Consider the following 24,963-nt stretch of genomic DNA (forward strand, 5'->3'; position numbering starts at 1 on the left):
GACGGCTATTAAGCTCGAATCTACCTGGGACAGTTGCTCGCAGGGTTCCTCTATTGCGTAAATCAAATATTCGGATGAGGCTTAATTTTGCTCAAACTCACAAGGCCTGGTATGGTTTAGAGGGAGAGCATGAATGGAGGAACATTCTCTGGAGTGATGAAACAAACAAAAATTTCTTTGAGAATGATTCAAATATAAATGTTCGAAGACCTAAAGGCAAAGAATGGGATCCTAGATATACTAAAAAGTGCTTAACCAAGCACGGAGGAAGCGGCATAATGGTTTGGGACTGCTTTTCATGGCATGATATTGAATTGGACCATCGACCATTTTCATAATGGACAGATTCCTGTAAAAGGAACTATTGAGTAGTGTTATGCTACCATATGCCCACGACAATATCCCTCTAAAATAGAAATTCCAACAGGATAACGATCCTAAATGGGACTCCCTAGTAGTTAAGGATTAGTTTCATGAAAATATAATTGAAGTTTATGAGTGGCCAAGTCAGTCTCCAGATCTCAATCCAATTGAGAACCTTTGGGGACACTTGAAAATAGACTTGGGTAGCTCATGAGGGAGTGAGCTTAAATGAATGGCTCACTGAACTGAGCCAGTGAGCCAGTTCCTTCTATATGGCTCATTTTGGCTCACTAGCTCATTTTGGCTCACTAGCTCATTTTGGTTGACATTTTTGCTCACTCGCTCATTTTGCGTTCTTCTCAATCACAAAGTTAACGTTTTTTCCCACGAATCGTGTATTTCATCAAACTTTCAATGTCGGTAATTAGAATTCACAGCGAAATTTGGACTCATTTTGAGGACATGGGAACGCAACAGGCTAAATGCAAGATTTGCAAAAGTGTCTTAAGCTGCAAGTCACAAGGCAATTTGAATAGACATTTAAAAACCAAGCATCCAGCAGCTCTTGAGACCGGTATACGAAAAATCGTGGAAGGCTCAGTTGTTCTGGAAAAAACAACAAAAATTCCGGCGAGCAAATCTTCGCAGATTGACAGGCAATTGTCAAAATGCCGAGGAATACATTCATTGAAAAGACGACCCCTTAATATGGTGGAACCAGCGAAAATCGCAGTACCCATTACTATACGCATATATGTTTAAACGGCTCTGCATAGTCACTACATCTGTGCCCTGTGAGCGCAGGTGAAACAGTGCGAAAAAGAATGTCTTTACTGAAACCGAAGAACGTCGAAAGCCTGATGTTGTTGCATAACAACATGTAAATTTTGAGTAAGTATTTTTTTAATTCACAAACCGTATACTTAATCGATTCCTTTTTTTATAGTATATATAATCTCTCATACTTCCCAATGTGTGGATCTGGAATGCGTTTAATGTCTCATACTTCCCAATGAATGAATCTCGAATGCGTATTTTTTTGTTTTAATTTTCTGTTATATTTTATCTCATAATTTTGTTATTTTTGTATTTTTTATTATTTTCTGTTATATTTTATCTCATAATTTTGTTATATTCCCAATGAAGGGAGCTAAAAAATATATACTTTAAGTTTGTTCTGTTAGTTTTAAGAAACAAATTTTAAATGTGTCATTTTTTTTTTAAGTTTAAATGTAACGTATTTTGACAGTTTTTTGTTCAAGTTGCTTGCGATCACTATCAGCTCACGAGCAATCAGCAGGTGAGCCAGTGAGCCATATGAGTGAGTTGGCTCACTTCACAAAAAAGAGCGAGTGAGCTGGTTCACCTCAATGAGCTGCTTTTACCCAAGTATACATGAAAAGGCCAATTTTCAAGACTACCTGCTTCAATTACACCAAATTATTGGAAAATACTCAGGAGGAATGGAGCACCATTCCTGTGAAAAGGTGTAGAAAGTTAATATCCTCTATGCCCCAAAGAATCAGCAAAGTCATTGCGAATAAGGGCGGATATACAGGGTATTAACCATACTTATCTAAATATATTCTAAATATTCTACAATATTTCCGAATTTTTCATTTTTTTTTTTTTAATTTGCTGGGCAGCGAAATTTTGAGTTTTTTGTGAAGTATGTCAAAACTATGCTAAAAATTATTATTTTTTAAACTGTTTTTTTTTTTTTTTTTTGTTATTCTATGATGTGTCTATTTTTTAATATAAGTTGAATTTTTTAGTTACATGAAAAAATATAGACGTTATTCCCATTAAACAAACAAAAAAAAATTTCACACCTATTAATTTGACCATGAGTGTATATGTATTTTATATAATTTCAATTTTTGTTGTAATTTACCCGCCACCCCTATATCCACCCCCTCACCCTCACCTTTATGAAAAGCGTATTTCAAGTACTAGAGACCTGTGCATTGGAACGTACATAAATTTGAACATTATGATTATGTTCTGAAAGTTTCATTAAGACTGTACGTCTAAAAATTAATTTATTCAACAAATAAATTCTTATAATGTTGCCCACACTGCAGCGCAGCCCAAGCGCAGTCGCTGCTTACTGCGCAGTTAGCAGAGCGCGTTCTAATACGTGCGTGTGTATATATGTGTGCCGAAAAAAAGTGCAGAGTGATTAGAATATCAGATTAGAGGGTTCAGGGTATCTCCTAGTCGAGCAGTCTCGACTAAAGTCTTCTTACTTGTTTGCTTTGATTTGGTTGATATTTAAATATATTTTTAACAACTTATAATCATGGCATCATTTCTTCAACCACCGCAAGCCGTATCTGTGAAGTTTTATAATATATATGTTTTACCTGATCCTTAAAATAGAGTTAAGCATCACGTCACATCACAAATGTTGCCCACTTGGGCATTGACAAAGAAAGCAATGCAGAAGTGGCCAAGTTCCTAAATTTCTTATATCCTATCAAACCCTTAGAGCACGCTTCTGAACTCAAAACTTTGTAGCGTCTTGAGTAGTTTCCTACTGAATTGGATGGATGTTCTTATATTGGGGTTCAATACTATCAATGTTCTCCAAAAATATATATGCATGAAAAGGAATCAACATTTTTCACTATTTGAAAATTTGTCGGCAACCTTAAACACATAAATTCTTGTACTACACGCTTTCAAAAGAGTTGTATACATTTTTTAATCTTTTCGTTTAATTTACATAGAATCAAAAAGTTCGATATTGTTGTTCACAGTAAGTTGTTCTGAATTAAATATAAATCATATCCTAGTCTAGTTCCATATTATTACCGCTTGGTTCGTTCATTAAAAATTGAATTGCTGAACTATTTGGTTTTAATTTAACTACAATGAAGAAAACTTCATTCTTCATACGAATTATCTATACAAATTTTCCCGCAATCGGCTTTTCAAAAAAGCCTGATTTGACGGGAAAAAAGCTGATTTGGCAACACTGGAAAATTGTAAATTAAGTGCTGGCGGGAAATTTAGCATTTTATATTATCAAACTGGCATTTTATAGTATTATTTAAAGTGTCTCCAAAGTACTTGAATATCATTGGCACAAACAATTCCGAGGAGAAATATAAATATTATTCAAAACAAGAAAGCTCTAGTCGAGATTGCTTCGACTACGAGATTTCCTGAACCCTTCGAGCAACTGACAAACGTGATGCACATACACACACACACACAGGCATACGCACATACGCATAAAACACGCATCTGCTATAATGTGAGCTCACTATGGAAACTGAATTGATTAATAAATTTTCTTGTGGATTTTTATACCCGGAACCCATTGAAAATGGGAAATCAGGGTATACTGGTTTTATTAAAAGTATGTAACAGGCAGAAGGAGGCGTGGCAGACCCCACAAAGTATATATATTCTTGATCAGGGCGAGAGCGGCCAAAAGTACTTCTAGTGGAGATAAAATTATGAATTTTTTTCCAAAATTCTATAAAAATATAATAAGTAATATAGCATACCTAAATCAGTCGTATAGCCCACCAGCACCCTACACCAATACATAACCTCAAAAAAAATTTTTTTTTTAAATATAACATTAGAACAAAACAGAAGATTTATTAAAAATAAATGAAGCAAATAGTAAGAAAAACTAAAATTATCAAGTTCTATGATTATATTTACATACATTTACTCTTCCAATAATAATTGGAATGCACTGTTTAATAATTTTGTTTTTTTTTTGTGCAAGGTAACTTTTTTTGACCAGTAATGAAAGGGTCTGAGCTAAGTAACAATCTATTTAACAAATCAGTATTGGTTGAAATACGTGAAACTTTCCTAGTATGCTGCTCTCTAAATTTTTTAATGTCTTTATTTTTTGATTCTGCGGCTTCTTCAGACAATTCTCCTATCGAAACCAGCGCATAACTTATTATTTCAGGAGCATGTAGCAGAGCTTTGTGGACAGATGGTGGCATGTAGTACCATGGATACAATTTAATTAGTTGTTTTGCAGTGTCAAGTGCATAGTCTCCAAACTTTTCTATATTAATTTTATAGCCAGACGATATGCATTGCAGTACTGTTGAACACCTAATTAAAACATTTTCCTCTAATCCTGTAATTTCTGCAGGCAATTTCGGATCGCTAAAAAATTTTCTTGCAGAATTTCCGTCGTTGGATGTTCCACTTCCTCCACATTTCGGCTTGTCGACGATCAATCCCATTTTAGAACGAAAGTCTGCTTGTATTTTCTTTTTCCTGTCCAGAAGAGCGGTTTTCTCTAGTGGGGTACAAGTTCGCCAAATTTTAATATCCAATCTGTAGGCAACGTGTAAGAAATATTCAAAAAAAAAAAGAATATATGAGTGTAATGGTGATAAGCCAAACTCATATCGTGCTTCGTGAACTTTCCTTGTCAAACATTGCTCCAAATTATTCATTTCTGTCGGCTTTGCGTCACATATGTAGCACTTACAAGAAGATGTTTGGCTTAAAGCACTGCAAACTTTTCCGTCAACCATAGTCAATTGCAAATTATGTTCAACTTGAATCAGTGTATTGGATGCAATGCACGTTGTGGGTTTCAGAGCGGCAATTATCTCCTTGAAGTATTTTTCTTCGCTAAGGGCCAATTGTGTTGTTTCTTTTTTAAATTGGAACCTTATTGGTCTGCAGTAGCGTGTAGATGACGGTCGAGGATTTTTCCAAATTAATTTGCGGTATCTAGGATCTTCATCTTTGGTTATCAGTTGCAGTGGGACATAAGAGGTAACAAACAAACTTGAATCGTCAAAATCATTAATCGTTGTTTTTTGCTTATATTCCGAATGCCCAGAACTGCCATCAAAACCCCATTTCCCAATTAAAGTTAAATCGTAATCATTAATGGAGTCAAGAACATCTGCTTGAAGTTGGACAATTCGCGATGCCGTATGATCTACCAAGCTCTGCAGATCAACTTCAGCTTGTGAATCACTGACATTGATGTTTACAGGATAGCTTGCTGCTTTGGCTGCCAGAAGTTTTTCGTAGCTTGGGAGTAAATTATACGACGTTTTAGTATTAATAAAACTTCGTATAGTTAAATACTGTTGTTTACTCAAGCCTGTCTCCACGAGAATCGATAGCACTTCATCGGCGCTGAATTCCGAAAACGCTGGACTAGATAAGTTGCAGGAACGTAGGGCACAAGCAATAGATTCATCGGATTTTGAAAGCTCAGCAATTTTTCGACGTTTTGTCCTTTTAGAAGACTCGATGAAATCTTTTTTCGGCCTTCCATGAACAGTTGCTTTGGGTATTGATTGGTGATCACAGCGCAATGAAATTGTTTCCTTTTCTTTCAGCCAAACATTTTGATATTGCATTACAGAGGATTTTGTACGATTGTGTTTTTGCCAAAGAGTTGTGAATCTTTTACAAATGTACGAAATACGCTTTGACAAATCATCCAGGTCGACAATGTAACCGCTCTTTTTAATTTCAATGTGTACAAATTCTATCAGTGTCTTTAGTTTTTCTGCATTGGTTCCATTTGTTGTGCAGTAAAAATCAAAAATATATAGGCGCGTTAAAACACACCTATAAAAATTGTCTACGAAATTCAATCAAGCAAATCAAATAAAAATGATTGATTAATAAAAGAATAATCAATTTTCAAAATCATATATAACCACAAACGAAGAAAACAGAGACAAAAACAACAAAACATTACGCCAATAAGCTGTTTCGCAGGGCACAGCTGACCTTTAACAATGGGAGACGCCGTCACTTTATTTACGCTTATAAATGCATGGGCAAATTTGGGCACCTAAACTAAACACATTTATTACCTTGAAAGTCAGACAAACACGAGGATATAAAATATTTCTGTGGAATTTTGTGGGATCATAACTAAAAGTCCACCTAAACATAAAAAAGACGCTTTAAAACACACATAAAAAGATTAAATCAAACACATTAATTTCACAATAACAATTTGATTAGTTGACTAGTTATTTTAATTAGAAATTAGAGTAAATACCTTGTACTTCAAAATCCATACTAAAACAAGTAAGAAAGCTCTAGTCGAGACTGCTCGACTACGAGATCCCCTGAACCCTTGGAGTGCTAGCTATTTCAATAATTTTTCGCGTCTTTCAGCTTACACAAGAAACACACACACATACACAAACACATACACATACAAGCACCCACGCATAAACACGCATGGACTACAGTGTGCGCTTACTATGAGAACTTAATTGTTTAATAACTTTTTTTGTGGACGTACGATCTTCAGGAAACTTTCAGATTATGATTATAACATGAATATGCATGTAATTGCCAAAGCACAAGTCTCTAGTATTTGAAATACGCGTTTTACAAAAGTGAGGGTGAGGGGGTGAATTTAGAGGTGGGGGGTAAATTTTAACAAAAACCGAAATTGTATAAATTGCATATAAGCATACATTAAAAATTTGGAGACTCTAGCAATAAAGGTGTAGAAGATATAATTTTATAACTGGTTTTCGATAAGGTTTTTCATCGATAAAAAAAGATCGGGATGAGTTATCGAATTTTAATGATAAACTCGATATCCGCGCTGTAATTACGAACATTTTACAAAAAATTTGAAGTCTCTAGCTCTTATATCTTCGGAAATCGACGCGTTCAAACATACGGACAGACGGACAGACGGACAGACAGACAGACGGACAGGGCCAAATCAACTCAGCTCGTCACCCTGATCAAGAATATATATACTTTGTGGGGTCTGCCACGCCTCCTTCTGCCTGTTACATACATTTCAACAAAACCATTATACCCTGATTTCCCATTTTCAATGGGTTCAGGGTATAAAAATTAAGCTGGACTACTTAAGATAACGTCTGACCACTTTGAAATGCAACGCTGAAGTGAAAAAACGCTTACTGAGCGCATCAGCTGTGCGAAAATGAACACGTGTTCAGCATTTCAATGCTATTTTTAGAAATCCCGTTAGATTCCCGCAAAAAAACGGTTTGCCATTAAATAGTTTGGACATTTACGAAACAATTTGTGTGGGTTTTGTCAAAATTGGTTGCGATGGATTTTTTGACTTTTGGCCTATGGGCGCAACCACTGTGCAGCGTCCTCCGACAACTTCCAAATCGAACATCAAGTCTGTTGAATTAATGAATGAAATATTCAAAAAATCGTATATACATATGCATGAAGTGGTGATAGCCCGAATTGCGACCGATCCTGATGAACTTCCCTTTGCCCATTTTTATGAATATTTTTCATCTCTTTGGGCTTGGCGTTGCATATATCAACGCTCATCCAGAACTTTACCATGTTCCCACTATACTAAGGTGGTGATATTGTATTGACGTTCTAGTTGATTAAAATTGGGGGCATTAAAATACTCTAAGATTGGGGTGATACTTTTTTTTTAACTGCCAAAATTTTTTTAACAGAAAAGCATCAGTCTGTTTCTAGGCTTTGATTTCTTTTTCGAAGGCATAGGCGAGATACAAAACTTTTTGAAATTTTGAAACTACGTTTATTTAGTACTTACAAATTATAAATCAAACAATTGTCATACTGTAACAAGGTCGGGACACTCCCAGGCTGTTAAATGAAGAAGAATTTTGAATAAAAGTGGATAGTAACATATTTTTTTAAATTTATTATAAGAAACTAAACAAGAAAAACATAATTGTATTAATCTCCTCTATTGACAGTCGTCATGTAATAAAATGAACCTCTATTATCTTTGAGTTCTGGACAGCGAATGCTCTCCGTATTTTATTCAAATAAAGTCTTAGCCTAAAGTACATAAAGTTTACATAAAGAATTCTGTCGATTATAGCAGCGGCAGAATGGGAGTATATAACATGCTGTATGTGTGTGTATATATGTTTGTATGCATATGCAGAAGGCATATACATTTAGCGTTTAAGCTGCGGCGTGGACAAGAGCGTAACAATGCTTACGTTGCAGATCCCACGCTGCAGGCCAGTCTATACATAAGTGACCGATATTATTACGGCGCTTATGTATAGCTGTTATAATATAAGTAAAGCAACAAAGTGTTGCTATGTTGTGAGCATGATACTCTTACTTATATTTTGGGCATATGTCAAATTCATATATTGTATACACTACAATACTGTGAGCATATGCTTATATGACATACAACATACTACACCTCCCTTTTTTTTTAAAAAATAACGTAATATAATGTAGTTATTTAAAATACAAATTATTTTAAAATTTTTTTTTTGTTATATATGTGCTATGTTGTATTCTTAAAACAAAATATTGTATATTTTTTTTTAATTTTAATTTTTTTTTTAATATTTTTTTTTTTAATTTTCTTTTAACATAAATTTTTTTTTTTTTATTTTTTTTTTTTTTTAGTAATTAAAAAGAATTTTTGTTTTTAATTCTTTTTGTTTCTTTTTTTTTTATAAAAAAATACAATATATAAACATTTTTTTTTCTTATTGTTTTTTCTATACAACGTATAACCACATATAAAAAAAAATTCAATGCATTTAAAAAAAATTTACTCCATTGTTCAAGAAATGATGGCATTAGTAAAATGATAATTATTATGAATTTTGTTTCTAATCATTTTGATTACCTTAAATTGGTTGATCAGACCAATTTTATGTCTTAATTTATTTTTCGAAACTGTCTGGTGGTTTTGTGCAGTAGACGTCATATCGTCTATCTTTAAGTATTCGCACAAGTCATATGTTGTTTTATACTCTGTTTCTGTGTCCATAATGATCGTCTTCATTGGACCATGTTTCAGAACAAAAGTTTTGAATATTGCTTGGCAACAGTTGTTGCACTTTTATTTGCAATTTTCGATAGTAGAATTATCATGTATTGTAAACAGTATCGCTTCTCGATCGTTATTAATTATTATTTGGGTCACCGGCTTGAGTAGCGCTACTCTAAAATATATTATTGCCCATATTATTAAAAGAATCTGTTGAAACTAGTTCAAAGATCTTTTGCACGGTGCCTCTTGTGTTGCTGATTATATATACACCGGCTTGTCATGCAAGCCTTTGGAAAATCTGACCTAAGTCGAGAATTCCATTGGAGTACAAAATCGCTAACATCAATTCTTGCTATAATTCCTTCATGTTTCTAAAAACATGTCGATTTGTTATATGCAAGGCCACTACTATTCATATTTCGTCATTAAAAATGACGTTGGGCTTAGAAGCGTTTGTTAAGAGATTGCACAAGCAAATCTTCTTGAACATGTCCTGCAGGATTTTCTGTTTACTTGCCTGGTAGTGACTTCAGGACTTTTATAAAATTTTTGTCTTTGCCAGTTGAGAATCTTAGTCGCCTTTTACGACAAGCGTCTCTCACTGTGGTTGTATTCTAAAGTCCCGCGACCACACGGGTGTGTCTAAGCAGGATTTAGTTACATTTTAAATTATTAAAGATTTGTATGCTGGATGTTATATATCCATTATATGTTGCCAACACAAAACAGGTAATAAGTTCAAGGCTGAAATCGACAACAGGTAATAAATTCAAGGCTGAAATCGACAATATCGAGTCAGCAAGAACATAAAATTTCAAATGAAAAAGGGTCATAATGAAGTTGTGTAAATATAAATCAGATGAAATTTATAGTTTTTTTTTGTAATTAAAAAAAAATTAGTGTATACCCTTTCATTTCTTGAACAAACATAAAAAAATTTATTTATATTTATATATTTATATATATATATATATATATATATATATATATATATATATATATATATATATATATATTTTTTTTTTTTTTTTTTTTTTAGTTATTTTCTTGTTCCTACTCGACCAACGCAGTGGTCTTCCTGTCTAAAATTTGCATGGCTTTACGGGCCATACGCTATACCGAGCAACGCAATCGTCGCTCAGTAGTACAATTTTACAATGTATAATTAAAATTAAATTTTATATCTTAATATATATTATTATAGCCTATAACGTTGCGCGCTCTAAGTAGCGCTGTCGGCTCACATCTTAATGTTGATTGGCCCAGCTTGACGCGCTGGGCGTGGCCGGTGCTGGTCTGCACAGGCTTCTATATACTCATTTTCAAACTGGTATATAGATATGTATTCTTTATGCAAGTGTAAAATTCTAATTGCGTTAATTCGAAAATTAGGATAGTTCTCGTAAATATAATCTATTCGATTGACATTCATTGTCTATATCTGATCCAAATGGTTTGCTCTACTTATATATCTCTTCTTTATGATCTTATTGTGTTTTATATATAGAGTCAATAAGAATTGACCAACTGAAGCAATTGTTAAGATCAGAAGTAGAATCCACAATGATTGGATATCATCTGTGTGATCGACTATTTTGACATTATTGACGACATTGGCCGTATTGTCTTTTGACTGGGTATCGTCGCTTCCGAGCCAACCCATTTTGAAGAGAAGAATTAATAATAAAAAAAAAAAAAATTTTAGAGAAAAATTTCCCTCTAGTACTGGTAACTGGTTCGTAGCTGGTGAAATCACTACTTACTAGGGTACCACCCCTACTTACTTTGCTAACCCTAAGCAATGCATTTCATCATTTCGTTTTTTGTATGAAATGTCCGCAATAAGGGTCAATCGCCACCACATCGTTTACCCTGAACTAGTGAATTGGGTCACCATAAAAGGGCTAGTTACATGGGTACCCATGCCAGGGCTAGTTACATGGGTACCCATGAAAGGGCTAGTTACATGGGTACCCATGAAAGGGCTAGTTACATGAGTACCCATGCCAGGGCTAGTTATATGAGTACCCATGCCAGGGGTGGTGATTTGAGTACCCATGCCAGGGGTGGTGATTTGAGTACCCATGCCAGGGGTGGTAAAATAATGAAAAAATTTTTTAAATTTATTTATTTTTTTTTATTTTAAAATAATTTTTTTTCTATACTAAATTAATTTATAAATTTTAATTTTCAGTTTTTTTTTTTGTTGACGCATGAATTAAAAAAAAACGCTTTTTCTGCAGCTGCATGGCCTTTCTTAGCTGCTCCTCGGCCGATCCATTGCCATCAACCAGATTTATTGCATCTAGGGAACAAATGTGAAGATTAAATTTTGTAATTAAATCGGCAATGAATTAAATAATACTTACCAATTAAAACGTCATAGAAAGCGCTCTCTTTTTTTAAGGCAGCTTTGCCTTGAACGCCATCTACATTGTATGCTAATACAACGGGATTAGCCAAAATATTCTTTAAATTTTTTAAAATTCCCCCAGTCATAATATGGATCCTAATCGCATCAATCTGTAAACAAAGTATGAATTAGGATTTAAGAAACAATTGAAACTGAGTTTATACTAACATAAAGCTCTCGGTTTGTGTTGTTAATTTCCGTATTTAGTTCCTTAAGGGATTCTACGGTCTGGATTGGAAATTGTTTAGCCACTTGTTGTCCTTGTCCGTGCTGTTTTGTAAGTCCTTTTATGGTGGCAGTCTGCTCGGAGGAAGCTTCCACAAGGACCCCGATCTTTTCTTGTGTTACTTTTTGGTCAGCTAAGTTTTAATATATTTAATTTCAATATATATAGGTATGCATATTTAACTAAATGCTCATTAAATCATACTTATACCTCTTAAAGAATTCATTTCCTCCACAAGACTATCCAGTTTCTCCTGAACCACTTTCGTTTCGGCTGAAAAATAAGTAAAAAAATTTATTAGATAATTTTAAATAAAATATCGTGACACACTTACCACGTGACGAACGAACTTGTTCTGTTAGTTCAAGAACAAGTTGTTCAAGGCGCCCAATAGTTTGTGAACAATTGCAGCTCGATATTTGATCTGAAAATTAAACAATTTAGTACTCAATTTTTTTCTATTTATTCAAATTAATTAGCACAATTTAAGTACTTACGGTTATTAGAAAAGTCCATCCGCCTAATTTTATTTTTTGGACTGAACGACATTTTTTTTTAAATTTAAATTATTCTAAAGCACAGTAAAGCAGTAAATATTTAAAAGCAGAAGTATGACAATCCACTCAATCTTGAATATGATGTAGTAAAGGCATTATAATAATATCTTTTAGAAAAGGGAGAACGACCGCCTTACAAATCAATTGACCTAATTTTAAAATTTCTTCAGATGGTGAAGGTTCTGCATCTGCTAGGTAAATACCTATTTCACAGGAGTTGAAAGGCTGAGTATAAAAGTTTCTGAGGTTCATAAATCGCCTTGCTTTAAACTGTTCGACAGAGTCTTCCATTATTGATACTATAACTACAGGAATATCTCCTTCAATATAACAATAATTATTAGGTTCGTTTTGCATTAATTTGCTACCTTTAAAAATTATATATTTATTAATCTTGACGGGGTCTGATCTTGGTAAGACTGGTGAAAACTGCTCTTCATCTATTCTCCTATGTATTTGCTGTAAAATTTTGGTTGGCTTTCGAACGTAATTTTTAATATGTTGTAAATAATTCTCGAAAGCATATGCGGAACCGTTTACTGGATCGCCCACCTGCTCCACCGTTTGCTGTATATGGAGTAAACTATGGACGTTATATGATACGCTATTTTCACCAAATATAATTGGAAAATTTTCCACAAAGAGCTGCAACATACGCTGAATGGTTCCCAAATTTGATATTCTGTGGAATGGGCAGCACAACATTCTATATGCGCAATGCAGTAGCTTAAACTCATAGTACTGGTCGTCAGATAGTTCATTTTTTAGTACGGATATTCCTGTGTATAGTAAAAATTGCCTGAATTCTGTCGCTTTCCAGTTTGACAGTTCATTTAGGGATCTAGGCTTTCTTACAAATTCTCTTGGCATTTTTTTGCGTAATTCAATTAATTTTTGCGATATATTAATTTTTTTTTCTTTCATTAATTTATTACAAGTCTTGTCGTATATTAATCTGTTAAGAAATTTACGCATGACTCCTAAATCAATTAATTGCATACAATCTAATGGAATTTGAGTAACCATTTTAACATTTAGCGTTTCAAAAGGCGTAATTTTTGTCAAATAGTGCTTTGAGTGGTGATCGGAATATTTTCTTTTTTTGAAGTCCTCGTCTGTTATTATGTTTCCACTTTCTGTCTTGTATGTTAATACACCATTTATTTTTTTTCCAACTTGTGTACATTTCGAGCATCCATGTGATGATGTATGTCCAGGAGTCCCACTGACGTAAGCCCTAGCTGGAGCATCACAAATAATGGCTCTAAGATGTACTTCTAAGTGCTTTTCGTCTATATCAATTCCATTTTCCATCAAATCCTTTAACTCGCAAGTAAATTTGCTTAAAAATTCATCACAATTATAAGGCTTTGATTTCCCCAAATATATTCCAACAGCAAGTACCGGTAAATTTTGAATGTTTGTCAATTTTATTAATATGGGCCAAAGTTGTGAATTGGAACTTTTAAACAGAGGAATGCCGTCAATATTAATATCAATAATTAATTTGTTTTCATTACAATAAGTTGATGTCAAAAGTTTATTAATTTGTTTTTTAATGCCTATGTGTAAATAAAGACCTCCATCAATATGTGTTATTTCTGCTTTTTTTGGCGAACTATATTTGTAGAATGGGGCGACATCTAAGTTATGGCTTTTCAATATTTTAATTAAGTCAATCGCGCAGTCACGCGTCGGCCTATGCTTTTGGAACCACAACGTTAGCTGTTCATTTATTATTTCTTTTTTATTATACCCTGAACCCATTTTCAATGGGAAATCAGGGTATAATGGTTTTGTTGAAATGTATGTAACAGGGAGAAGGAGGCGTGGCAGACCCCACAAAGTATATATATTCTTGATCAGGGTGACGAGCTGAGTTGATTTGGCCCTGTCCGTCTGTCTGTCCGTCTGTCCGTCTGTCCGTATGTATGAACGCGTCGATTTCAGAAGATATAAGAGCTAGAGACTTCAAATTTTTTTTAAAATGTCCGTAATTACAGCGCGCATATCAAGTTTATCATTAAAATTCGATAACTCATCCCGATCTTTTTTTTATCGATAAAAAACCTTATCGAAAACCAGTTATAAAATTATATCTTCTACACCTTTATTGCTAGAGTCTCCAAATTTTTAATGTATGCTTATATGCAATTTATACAATTTCGGTTTTTGTTAAAATTTACCCCCCACCCTTAAATTCACCCCCTCACCCTCACTTTTGTAAAAAGCGTATTTCAAATACTAGAGACTTGTGCTTTGGCAATTACATGCATATCCATGTTATAATCATAATCTGAAAGTTTCATGAAGATCGTACGTCCATAAAAAAAGTTATTAAACAATTAAGTTCTCATAGTAAGCGCACACTGCAGCCCATGCGTTTATGCGTGGGGGCTTGTGAGTGTATGTGTTTGTGTATGTGTATGTATGTGTTTGTGTATGTGTGTGTGCATGTGAGTGTGTGTATGCGTTTGTGTCTGTATGCGTGTGTGTGTATGTATGCCTGTGTGTGTGTGTGTGCGTGTTTCTTGTGTAAGCTGAAAGACGCGAAAAATTATTGAAATATCTATTGCTCCAAGGGTTCAGGGGATCTCGTAGTCGAGCAGTCTCGACTAGAGCTTTCTTACTTGTTAGTATTAGTCTTTAACAACAGCTTGTTATCCAATTGTACGCCCAAATATATCTATCCAAATATCTATGGCTAGTTATGTTGTCAATATATTGTACATGCCTTAAGGAATGTAGCACATGAACTGCTTTGGAATAGTTTAGTTTGATACACCTCTTTTTGATCCATTCGTGAAAAGTGTTGAGGTAACGATTGAGCTACTGCACTGCATGTACATAGCTAATACTGCTTGATAGAATTGCAGTGTCATCAGCATATGTGCCCAGCATCATGCGAACGCTGGATATGACTGGCAGTGGTATGTCCGCAGTGTAGAAATTTTATATTATTATACTCCTTACGGAACACCAGCAGCGATTTGTTTAATACTTGATCGTGTTCCATCAAAACACTCCACTATAAAGTTTTGAGATAACTATATAGATAGAATGTTAAACATTACATTAGGCAGTAGCTTCTTTAGTTTGTATAGAAGCCCTGAGTGCCAGACTCGATCAAAAGCTTCAGAGATGTTCAGATAGGCAACCGAGCAGTAACAATTGTCCTCAAAAGCCTCCAAAATAAATTGAGTGACGAAACCTCTACCTCAAATAATCTATTCATGATTAGCTTCTCTAGAATTTTAGATAGTCCTGAAAGTAAGCTGATTGGTCTGTAAGAGGTCAGCTCATGAGCTGGTTTACCAGACTTAAAAATCATCCTAACTCTTGCACATTTTCATCGACTAGGAAAATGACGAAATCTGAGTGCACTGTTAAAGATAAGTGTTAAATATAGTAGTGCCTTCAAGGGAAGTGCTTTAATTGTCTAGTTATCAATAAAGTTTAATCCAGGAGACTTCGCACATTGAAAACCATTGATTAATGTCTTGGACGAGAATTGGACGAAATTGTACAGCAGACGTTGCTCTTGTTGTCTACATCTGGCAAGCACCGAGATTCAATGTCATCTCAGCCTCTTGACTACAGGTTATGTAAGGCTGGAAATGTCCTTCAAGGTGATGAGTAAAAGCTTCTGCCTTTTCCTCTGGAGTTTTACACCAAATGGAATGGCTACTATTAGTGCAATCGTAGCTGTGTTATCAGTATCAACAAATTGTTTAAGTAGTACCTCAGCAACCGGTTGTTTTTTGATCAAATTTGTGACTCGCCATAGATTCTTCATGCTATATCTTTCATTAGATCAATTATCAATTAAATTGCTTTGAGGTTTGTAATTTTTTATTTTTGAGCTTGCTGCTGCAGTTCAATCTCATGTTTCCGCAAAGCTTGTTGCAGTGATTGATGCTATGATGACGGAGTAGAATTTACAGTATTAGTTGATTGCACGTTTTCAAGGTGGCAGTCGCAGCATTATTGTCTATGTTTTTATGTCGTATTAAATCAACCACAAGTTTGCTTGCTTGACTGACCTTTATCGATTCTTTCAGTTTACACACTTCTTTAAAGGACTTACAACCTTTATAACTGGCGACATTTCCATCATGACAATTTGCGCATTTAGGTGGCTGACTTAAGCTGCCTTTTTGACGAGAACATTCCGTCGATGGATGATTATCGCCACATTTTATGCAGATAAAAGGTCTGCGACAATAATTTTTCGTGTGTCCGAATTTTTGTCAACGATCACACTGTACTGCATATCCCTAAAATGCCGATCAAGTTTATCATAAGAATCAAAGTCAAGACATTGGATACGCAATCCACGCCCTGAAGTAGTCTTTTCATGAGTCATTTCATGTGATATCCGTTATGATTACCTAGTGACTGACTTAGCATTTGCTTAGCTGCAGTGACTGCTGGTGAGCCATCATTATGCTACTCAGCATCCACACCTTCTAGAGTATCCATATACAGCCTATCGTCATCATTTTCACAACTACCCAGAGGGTTGAGAAAGTCTGAATCATCATCTAATGCCTCAACATCAATGAAAGAATCAGAATCCGTTGTATATAATTACTATCCATTTTTATATAGTATTTGGTAAAATTCACGCCGAGGACGTGGGAAGCTGCAGTAACCCAAAAATGTGGTTTTATGTCATTCCATTGGTCTAAAATTCTTGTAGCTGCGCTCTCAATGGATCTAGTGTTGGGAATAGGTGTTTGCAAGCGTAGTTTACAGCCAATTGCACCGAATGACAAACGTTGATATGAGAGATGGTGCATCCTTTCTTAATTGCGTGTAAACGCTGTTTTTCTTACCAATCATGACACTTGCATTATCTGTACCAATGCCGAATCATTTTTTAATGACGAGTTTCAATCGTTTCAGCTCATGTCCTCGAGCGTCTGCGATAGAAAGTGCGTCCCCACCTTCTAACTCGATGAAGCTTAAAAAAGTACAAACTAAAAAAGTAAAAAAAAGTAGTTAATGACCACACCTAAGCATTAATTTTGAATAATACAAACAAGTTTAGACACTCAATTTACGTAAACTATTAAATATGGTTTATATGTCAGGGCGTTGCGTTTCTCGTTTATGCCTTCCATTATAACTGCGCGTACCAACGAGTTCTCGGTGTCGCTTAATTCACTTAACAAGCTCTTGCTCAATTGTTTATGACCAAGTAATTTCAGCAACAGCTGTCTCTCTCCTAGCGACAATACATCCTTTAATTGTCCCTACAATACAAAATCAATCAATTAATGCGAACTGCCAGTTTTGCTCAACACTATTGCATCAGGGAATCCCATAGTAACTTCAACAACTGTGTAATATCGCACTGATACGACATGTATAACACACATATATTTGAATATATTGAACCGCTAATGTCCCTACGAAGTTCCTCATTAAAATGGGGCACCAATGCATTTTTAATCGACGATGCGGTGCTGCTGTAATTTAATTGTTTTTGGCAGAGATCAGTTAATGGTTGACAATGGTAACTTCACTATTCTGAGCAACAAATAGGCGAAATTTTTTTTTGCACAAAGCCGCTCATGCAACTGATGCGCTTTATCGTAACACCAAGTGCACACAAATCATATAGTTTTGCAGTTCTGTTGCACTTACAATAGCTACAATACGCCCGTGTTAAATCAGATGGATCCCTCCTCAGCCACTCCTTGAACTCATTAGTTTGCAGCCACAGAGGCAGGTCTCAGTCTCCTTTGCACTCTTTGCAAAAGGCTGAAACAAGTAAGAAAGCTCCAATCGAGACTGATCGACTAGTACATCGATAGTATCATCGAGAAAAGCTCCATCATTCAATTCAATGCAATATATGCTTTATCTCCAAATTATTACTTGTTGCTTAAAGCTAGCTTATTTTTCTTTATACATTTAAAATTGCTGGAAGTTCATATAAAAAAGAAGCAATTTTATAAACATTTATACTTAATAACCTAAATAAAATTCACGATATTTTTCCTTAATTCATGAAAATAATAGTGGTATTTTATTTTAGCACTGCTAATTTAGCAAGTCGCTTGTAACCATTTCGATCAGTTTTTTTTTTTATCTTAAGATGCCTTTCTAGAAGACGAGGTTTCATATAAATATGTGCGCTCAATAAATTTTTCAATTGCCTCCGATTTGTGTTCAACAATTTTGAGGGGATGTGCGCGCTTTAAATGCGCTTGCATATTTAAGGTGTTCCCGCTCGCTTCATATTGCTGCCAACACAACAGGCATTTCACAAACTTTTTCTTTGCATTTAAAAAAAAAACTTCCATACTTACATTTCTTGCGTTTATTCGGTGGCGCAATATTTTCGACATCTTCCGCAACAGCAAATGAAGATTCCTCATTGGTGTCGGCAGGCGAAGCAGCACTTTTATCTAAAATCCAAAACAATTAGAAAACAAGTAAGAAAGCTCCAGTCGAGACTGCTCGACTAGGAGATACCCTGAACCCTCCAAGCTGATATTCTAATCATTCTGCACTTCTTTTATGCACACATACATACACATGCATCCACACGCACGCATAAGCCTGCGCTCTGCTAACTGCGCAGTAAGCAGCGACTGCGCTTGGGCTGCGCTGCAGTGTGGGCAATATTATGAGAATTTATTTGTTAAATAATTTCTTTTGTAGACATACGATCTTAATGAAACTTTTAGAGCGTAATCATATGGTGAATATGTGTGTATATTCCAAAGCCCAAGTCTCTAGTATTTCTTTTTACAAAAGTGAGGGTGAGGGGGTGAATTTAAGGGTGGGGGTAAATTTTAACAAAAACCGAAATTGTATAAATTGCATATAAGCATACATTAAAAATTTGGAGACTCTAGCAATTAAGGGTGTAGAAGATATAATTTTATAACTGGTTTTCGATAAGGTTTTTTATCGATAAAAAAAAGATCGGGATGAGTTAGCGATTTTTAATGATAAACTTGATATGCGCGCTGTAATTACGGACATTTTAAAAAAAATTTGAAGTCTCTAGCTCTTATATCTTCTGAAATCGACGCGTTCATACATACGGATGGACGGACGGACGGACGGACGGACAGATAGACGGACAGGGCCAAATCGACTCAGCTCGTCACCCTGATCAAGAATATATATACTTTGTGGGGTCTGCCACGCCTCCTTCTGCCTGTTACATACTTTTAACAAAACCATTATACCCTGATTTCCCATTTTCAATGGGTTCAGGGTATAAAAACGTGTTTGCTATAAATTGTATAAGTCAACTACCAGTTGGGATCAGACATTTTTCCAGTTTCCTTTGAGGAACCGCCAACAATGAAATAATTTGGATATCTATGTACTATGTACTATGTTTTGTAAAACATTATTAATAATTATTAATATTATTATGCGGTGCAATTACTCATCCTATACACGTATGCTATGGCCATTACAAGCAGTAACATAGTCGTTAAATTTCAAGTCACAGTCGCATTGCACTTTGGCAGCTGCAACGGATAAGTTCAAGTGCGTCTATTGCAAATGAGACATAGTTTACGGCGAAAGGGGGTAATTTTAAAGTCGTTAGGGCCGGTTTCAGCCTTATCGCACCCATCCCCGACATATGCATATCAGTCTACGCATATAAGACCATGACTTCATTTATTAAAATATTTTGACATGCCAAGGTATACTTGAGCTGCATTTTAACAGCTGCAATAAGAGATAGAATGTAGTCAAATTTAAATGAGTCTCTTGCAAATGAAAGGTCGTTAAGGCTAGTTTCAGCCTCATATTTACTTATAAGCTATTGAGTGAAGCAATTCATAATGTACAGTACGTCTGTCTACCATGTAGAGAATTATAATTTTTATAAATCTCAGTGGTTTTTACAGCTTATAAATGGATTTAAATTCAAATGCAATTGAAGCAGCGGCCAAAATTACTTAATTACAATAAAAACAAGTAAGAAAGCTCTAGTCGAGACTGCTCGACTACGAGATCCCCTGAACCCTTGGAGCAATAGATATTTCAATAATTTTTCGCGTCTTTCAGCTTACACAAGAAACACGCACACACACACACACACACAGGCATACATACACACACAAGCATACAGACACACATACACACACACACACGCATACATACACAAGCGCATACACACACACATACACATACACACACACATACACAAACACATACACACACATACACAAACACATACACACACAAGCACCCACGCATAAACGCATGGGCTGCAGTGTGCGCTTACTATGAGAACTTAATTGTTTAATAACTTTTTTTATGGACGTACGATCTTCATGAAACTTTCAGATTATGATTATAACATGGATATGCATGTAATTGCCAAAGCACAAGTCTCTAGTATTTGAAATACGCTTTTTACAAAAGTGAGGGTGAGGGGGTGAATTTAAGGGTGGGGGGTAAATTTTAACAAAAACCGAAATTGTATAAATTGCATATAAGCATACATTAAAAATTTGGAGACTCTAGCAATAAAGGTGTAGAAGATATAATTTTATAACTGGTTTTCGATAAGGTTTTTTATCGATAAAAAAAGATCGGGATGAGTTATCGAATTTTAATGATAAACTTGATATGCGCGCTGTAATTACGGACATTTTAAAAAAAATTTGAAGTCTCTAGCTCTTATATCTTCTGAAATCGACGCGTTCATACATACGGACAGACGGACAGACGGACAGACGGACAGACGGACAGACGGACAGACAGACGGACAGGGCCAAATCAACTCAGCTCGTCACCCTGATCAAGAATATATATACTTTGTGGGGTCTGCCACGCCTCCTTCTCCCTGTTACATACATTTCAACAAAACCATTATACCCTGATTTCCCATTGAAAATGGGTTCAGGGTATAAAAATGCTGTTCAATAAATTTTTTAACTATGATTAAATAAATAAAAATTAATAATAAAATATACAAATAAATAATGATAATATCAAATTAAATGAATCGTCTAATGATTCATACACTGGTGGTAATAAAGTCGACTTATCTCTTTTGGGAAGCTCTCTTTGACCTGTTATAAATAGATCTGATCTTAAGAGTAGTGTGTTCATAACATCTGTGTCTACATTTGTTAATTCCTTATAATTCGATTCAGCAGGTTCCTTTGAAAGCTCTACAATTGATAATAAAACCGTCTCTATCACAGCAGCACCATGAATTAAGATTTTGCGTACCGTAGCAGGCAAATAATACCAAGGATAAGGAGTTTTTAGTTCATTTTCTGTACCCAGGGCGATAAGCGATAAGCGCACACTGCAGCCCATACGTGTTTATGCGTGGGTGCTTGTGTGTGTATATGTTTCTGTATGTGTATGTGTATGTCTGTGTGTGTATGCGCTTGTGTGTGTATGTATGCCTGTGTGTGCGTACGTGCGCGTTTGTGTGTGTGTGCGTGTTTCTTGTGTAAGCTGAAAGACGCGAAAAATTATTGAAATATCTATTGCTCCAAGGGTTCAGGGGATCTCGTAGTCGAGCAGTCTCGACTAGAGCTTTCTTACTTGTTTTTGGTATATTTTTGCAGTTAGGATACCGTTAGTTCGTTCTAAAAACTGACCAAAAATGAGGTGTCTACGCCCAGTAGGGGCGTAGCAAATCGGGAAAAAACGCATTTTCTGCAGGTGATAATTTGCTGATGGGATGTGAATGAGTATTCCGCAGTCGGTAACGCCCGACTGCAACGTTCTTGTTTTAAAATCGCTTTTCATCACTTGCCTGATTTTTGCCACGCTACGCCAGCAGAGGACCCACTGTGCGTCGTCAGTGTCAATGGACAACTTCGTCGTCAAACGCATTCGGATGATGCGTTGAAAGTATTTGCTGTAGAAGGCACATTGGCCTTTCATACGGTCAAACACCATATGAGCTTCACGTCAACAGACTGCATAACAAGTTTGTTACGTTCCTTGTTTAGCGACTCAGAAATTGCCTCAAAAATATTTAGCGCTCGATCGAAGTCTACGTTTTATCTAGAAATAACGTAAAAATGAAAATAGCTGTTTTTTTGCAGACAACACAAATATAAAGTTCGTGCTTTTGGACATTGACGCATTCGTTTACAAATCGTATAGTTTTTACAATATATACGGTTAGTACGAATGAATTTAAAGAGTTTTGCGACTTAGTAGACATCGAATTTAAAAAGATGTTGAACCACAGCAAAATCAGGTGGCTTAGCTTAAGCCAAGCTGTTGAAAGAATCCTACAGTTATTTCCGGCTCTAAAAGCCTATTTTACTGCTTCCTCGAAACCTCCAGCCAAAATTATAGAATTTTTTGAACACGACTTGGGCGAAACCTACCTTTGGTTCATGCATTCATTAATGCCAGTTTTTCAAAAAGGAATACAGCAAATGGAGCGAAAAACTATCTCAATAGAGGAAATAATAACTGTAATTGACGAAATTACACAGATATTAGAAAGTTGGCAAGAATGGAACTTTTTGCTGTTAAGTGTCCGATGGATTACAAAATCCTTAGTGGAAAACGGTAAGGAAGAGACTTGCCGCTCTTTTGAATACAGGACCCTTCTTGGGTATAGTCAATTATGCTACCAAGGGCGAAAAACAGAAATTCACAACAGAGCCATTGGGGCTCAACTGCAGGAAGATCCAATGCACCTATCAACTGCATGCTAACTAAGCTAAGTAAAATATTAAATTTTTAAGTCCTGGAATATTACTCTTGCAGCCTTAGATAAAGGTTCTTCCCCGTTTTAGAAACGATGCCTCAATTCTCTCAGTCGCACAATTAGCTATAGGGCCACTAAATGACTACCTTGTTAGCATCAACGTTATAAAAGGCCTACTGAGTAGGCTTAAAATAAGGAAGTCACCAGGGATTGATAAAATTGACAATCTATGCTTAAAAGCCCTACCTCCGAAGGGTATAAGGCTTATTAGTTACATAGTCAATAAATGCCTAGAGCTATGTTATTTTCCGTCTGTCTGGAAATGTGCCAAAGTTGTTCGTATATTAAAACAAAATAAGCCTGTCGAGTTGCTCTCTTCCTATAGGCCTATTAGTCTCTTATCGGCAGTCAGCAAAATCCTTGAGAAGGTTATTAAAGATAAATTAACTAGTTTTATTGATTCTAATAATATCCTTCCATGTCATCAGTTTGGCTTTAGAAGCGAACACAATTCTGTTCAGCCGCTTTGTAGAATTAAGAAATAAAAATTATTTTGCTAGTTCTATGTCATCGGGAATGATACTGCTGGACATCAAAGCCGCATTAGACTCAGTTTGGCACGACGACCTAAACCACAAAATTTTACATTTTAATTTTCAGCCTGCAACTGTAAAGATTGTTCAAAATTATCTAGAAAACAGATCCTACGTCGTATATTTAGGAAATACTGGATCCACAGCAGTCAATATTTTGGCAGGCTGCCCCCAAGGTTCATGTCTATCGTCTATTCTATATAATATATATACCTTTGATCTCCCAACATTACCCCAGTGCACCACCTCGGTTTTTGCGGATGATACGGCAATTCTTTGTGGAGAAATTCGTTCCGCTGACATAGCTAGAAACCTCAAATCAGCATATAACTCTTTAGATGCTTATTTCTCCCAATGGAAAATTTTAGTCTGCCAGAAAAGACCAAGGCAATATTTAATGTGTATTTAATATGTACCGACAACTGACATCAGATTGGGCTCGGAATTTATATATTCGGAGTATGTAAAATATGTATGGATATGTAAAATGTCAGGCACTTGGGTATTACACTGGAGAAGAGACTTACTTTTAAGGACCACATAACCAATACAATAAAAAAAACTTAAACATATAGTCTGTACGTTATACCCGTTTATAAATAGAAAGTCGAGACTAAATATAGAAAACAAAATGTTTTTGTTTAGGTCAATATTTCAAGCAGTAACGTTCTACGGTGCGCCAGTGTGGTCATATATAACCAAATGTCACATAAACCAGCTGCAAATCACGCAAAATAAAGTCCTGAAGCTTATCTTCAATCTTCCATGGCATCATTCCACGATTGATCTACATTGTCGAGCCAATACTGAACTGGTAGATATTAGACTATCGCGACTATCGCAAAAATTTATAACCAAATGTCAGGAATCATCATATTCATAAACTTGTAGTTTTTAGTGTTTAGTGCTTAATTTAATTTAATTTAGTTTACAGTAAATTTTCATGGGGTTTTCTATTTCTTTGTTTTTTCCCCAAATAATAATGTTATCGCATATCCATATGTCATGTATGTAAATAAATAACTTAGCAGAAAAAGGACTATGTATTAGCCTAAACTCTTCAAACATTTTAAAATACCATTCACAATCATGCAGTTATAACAAAGAGTGAAATAAATCGAAATTGAAAATTGAAAAATTAAATTTTAAACAAACATACGACCTTACGAATAGGCACAGCTAAGGGCTGTTAACATACCCACGAAAATTAAAAGACCGCTTTGCTGGCAATATGTCTGCGAGGTAACGCTTGCTACAAGACTGCGATTTGCATTTTAGGTGATGCAATTGCTGATTATTACCAGCCCACAAACTAGCAAGGTTAAACGCGCAAAATGAGAGCTGATTGCCTATATCGTCAGGTGATAGACCC

The 24,963-nt window shown here is 35.3% G+C and overlaps 1 protein-coding gene across 1 annotated transcript; it reads right to left on the reverse strand.

Moving 5' to 3' along the window:
* Positions 1–11,299: 11,299 nt before the first annotated feature.
* On the reverse strand, positions 11,300–24,842 carry LOC149270863 (uncharacterized). The gene is made up of 7 exons (XM_089470466.1): positions 24,790–24,842; positions 18,641–18,739; positions 12,098–12,187; positions 11,974–12,036; positions 11,706–11,896; positions 11,494–11,647; positions 11,300–11,429 (listed from the first exon to the last, which is right to left on the reverse strand). Exons 4-7 carry the CDS (start codon positions 11,987–11,989, stop codon positions 11,308–11,310), a joined length of 483 nt encoding a protein of 160 aa, XP_089326592.1. The 5' UTR covers positions 11,990–12,036; positions 12,098–12,187; positions 18,641–18,739; positions 24,790–24,842; the 3' UTR covers positions 11,300–11,307.
* Positions 24,843–24,963: the final 121 nt, after the last annotated feature.

This window comes from Drosophila arizonae, chromosome 2 (assembly GCF_054131065.1).
Source record: "Drosophila arizonae isolate 15081-1271.41 chromosome 2, UAZ_ARI_1.0, whole genome shotgun sequence".
In the NCBI taxonomy this organism is placed as follows: Eukaryota; Metazoa; Arthropoda; class Insecta; order Diptera; family Drosophilidae; genus Drosophila; species Drosophila arizonae.

Coding starts and splice junctions, on each gene's coding strand:
- LOC149270863 (XM_089470466.1), bottom strand. Junction 11,648..11,705: donor ACACAAACCGAGAGCTTTAT/GTTAGTATAAAC, acceptor CTTTGTTTACAG/ATTGATGCGATTAGGATCCA. Junction 11,430..11,493: donor TTTCTATGACGTTTTAATTG/GTAAGTATTATT, acceptor TTTGTTCCCTAG/ATGCAATAAATCTGGTTGAT.